The sequence below is a fragment of the Blennius ocellaris genome (assembly GCF_963422515.1).
Source record: "Blennius ocellaris genome assembly, chromosome: 15".
Lineage (NCBI taxonomy): Eukaryota > Metazoa > Chordata > Actinopteri > Blenniiformes > Blenniidae > Blennius > Blennius ocellaris.
The window spans coordinates 20,925,342-20,927,956 of record NC_137664.1 but is presented as its reverse complement, the minus strand read 5'-3'; the positions used below and the strand labels follow the sequence as shown (position 1 = coordinate 20,927,956).

The following is a 2,615-nucleotide window of genomic DNA, read 5'->3' as shown; positions in this document are numbered from 1 at the left end:
AAAGCATTTTAGAACGCTCTGACAGAAACCTAAAAGAAGAAGTGCAAAATAAACAGCTTTTTTTTAAGCGCTTAGATTTTCAGTCATTAATAAATAAACATGTCACAAACAAATTTTGACAGTTTTACAGTTTATTCATATATTTAAAATGTGTAAAAAATCGGCGTGCTCTCTCAGAGGCGGCGCCTGGCGCCCCCTATTGGCCACTGCGTTCACTGTAACACAGTGAGAATGGAAAGAAAACATCTATTGAAAACAATGCCTTTGTCAGTTATTAATACACCAAGTGTGTGTCATATTTTGTGAATTTGTGTCCTTATCATTTAAAATGTAGCTCAATATTCCCCCCAATGATATGAAAAGGTTTTACATCATTTAATGAACATTTGAGAGTTAGAGAAAAGGACAGAAATTGGCCAAAACGTTCATGCGGGAGTGACAAAATCTATCATTTCATTGTACTTTTTAGGGTGTTTGAATACAGGGGGGGGGGGATAAAAAAAAACAGTAGCATATTTTTTCACTGGACTCAAGCTGCTCGGATGAGTAAATAAATAAATAAATAATGTAATGAAATGAAATTGTTGTCAAATATAGACTCAAGTATATATATTACACAATAATTTCATTTGCACTTAGTATAAGTGAAATATTGTGTATGTGTATGTGCGTGTGTGTGCGTGTGTGTGTGTGCGTGTCATGCTGTTACTGTGGTTTGCAGTGTCATCAAACAGGAAGGGCGCGGCTGCAGAGGCCGTGTGGGTTTAGATCCCTGCGTAGGACCTGACAGGACCAGTTCCCATCAGGACACGCAGTCTCTTCCACTGCAGCGGAGGCGCAGTTCTCGCTTGACTTTAAGCCCCATCTGTTCTCTCTGGACCAGGAACTGCAGCCTGAGGCTCGAGTCACAGACCGCGAGACAGGAGCGCCTTTCAGACCAGGATCAGGGTGAAATAGTAAAAGCGACTTTCTTTGTAACAGTGGAGGAAAAAAACCAGAACCAAGTTAGACATAGTAACTGTACACGAGGCCACATCCGCTCTCGCTTCCTTTCACAATAAACATGCGAGGTCTAATACCGCTGGTATTACATAATTCCCCCCCTCCAAAAAATAAAACAAAAACCTGCACATCTCAAGACTAACTAGCGGAAATACAAGTATATACGTTGTAGGAAGTACATGTCAGTTTTTATATAAACAAAGCTGATTCACTTTTACAACAAACCTCAGTGATTTCATATGATATTATTTACCACTTCTCTTCATTGTTACGTGAAGTTTTTCCGTTTTTGTCAAAGCCTGGGTACGTGTAGACGTGACCTGAGTGTATATGGTCGTGTCTATGTGTGCGTGTCTCGTGATGGACTTGAGACCTGTCCAGCTGAACTCTTAACGGGGTAATATAGTTATTACTATTATAACTGTGTAACACCGTGGGTGAGATTGATGTCACCCCTCTGTGGTGAACATTGTGTTAGAATATATGTTGCCCATTTACTATATGGCTTGTGTTATAAAAAAAAATGGGCATACATACAAAATAATGCGCAAAATGAATTATGATAATATTTTATCGCAGTTGTTTTTAATTGACGACGATGTTGGAGCTCGTATTGTGAAGGTACTTCCGGTGGGTGTGGCGCGTCGTTCACAGTGTGACGGAGCAGAGGCCGAGCGGCGGAGAAGAAAGAGAGAGAGACAGAGAGAGAGAGAGACAGAGAGAGACAGAGAGAGAGAGTAACGAGAGGTGTCGAGGTCTCCGCTGTCTGCTTCCTCTCCGCGGTCACGTCTTCTCCACATCCAGCCATGGCGCAGGGACTGAAGGAAAGGTTCGAGAGCTTTCTGCACGAGAAGAACATGATGACGAACGTCCTGGCCCAGATCGAGGCCCGGACCGGAGTGAGCCGGACCTACATCGCTCTGGGTGAGAGAGGATGGAGAGAGGGGGGAGAGAGAGAGGGAGAGGGAGGGAGGGAGGGGGGGCAGAGAGAGGTAACACACTTTGATATGTGTGTGTGTGTGTGTGTGTGTGTGTGTGTGTGTGTTCCAGTTGTGGTCGCTGTCATCGCAGTGTATCTGGTCATTGGATACGGAGCCTCCCTCCTCTGCAACCTCATAGGTTTCCTCTACCCGGCATACATATCGTGAGTTACACACACACACACCACAGACACGCACCTCTTTCTTGCTCACACACTCTCTCGCTCTCTCACAGTGTCTTGCTGTCTCTCTTTCTCTCGCTCTCTCTCTCTCTCTCTCTCTCTCGCTCACACACGCACTCTCTTTCTTGCTCACACACTCTCTCGCTCTCTCACACACACTTTCTTGCTTTCTCTCTCTCTCACAGTCTCTTGCTGTCTCTCTCTCATACACACACAGATACACACACACTCTCTTTCTTGCTCACACATTCTCTCGCTCTCTCACACACACTTTCTTGCTCGCTCTCTCTCTCTGTCTCTCTCTCTCTCTCTCACACACACAGTCTCTTGCTGTCTGTCTTTCTCTCTCTCTCTCACACACACACCCACACTCCCCCCACACACACACCCACACTCCCCCCCCACACACACGCCAACACTCCCCCCGACACACACACCCACACCCCCCCCA

The 2,615-nt window shown here is 45.3% G+C and overlaps 1 protein-coding gene across 1 annotated transcript in view; it reads left to right on the top strand.

Moving 5' to 3' along the window:
* Nucleotides 1–1,649: 1,649 nt before the first annotated feature.
* Nucleotides 1,650–2,615, top strand: part of reep5 (receptor accessory protein 5) — a 13,286-nt gene continuing 12,320 nt past the window's right edge. The window contains exons 1-2 of the mRNA XM_080510158.1: nucleotides 1,650–1,926; nucleotides 2,053–2,146. Of these exons, the coding sequence (XP_080366284.1) occupies nucleotides 1,809–1,926; nucleotides 2,053–2,146 (212 nt within the window). The 5' untranslated portion in view covers nucleotides 1,650–1,808. The remainder of the gene's footprint in view (nucleotides 1,927–2,052; nucleotides 2,147–2,615) is intronic.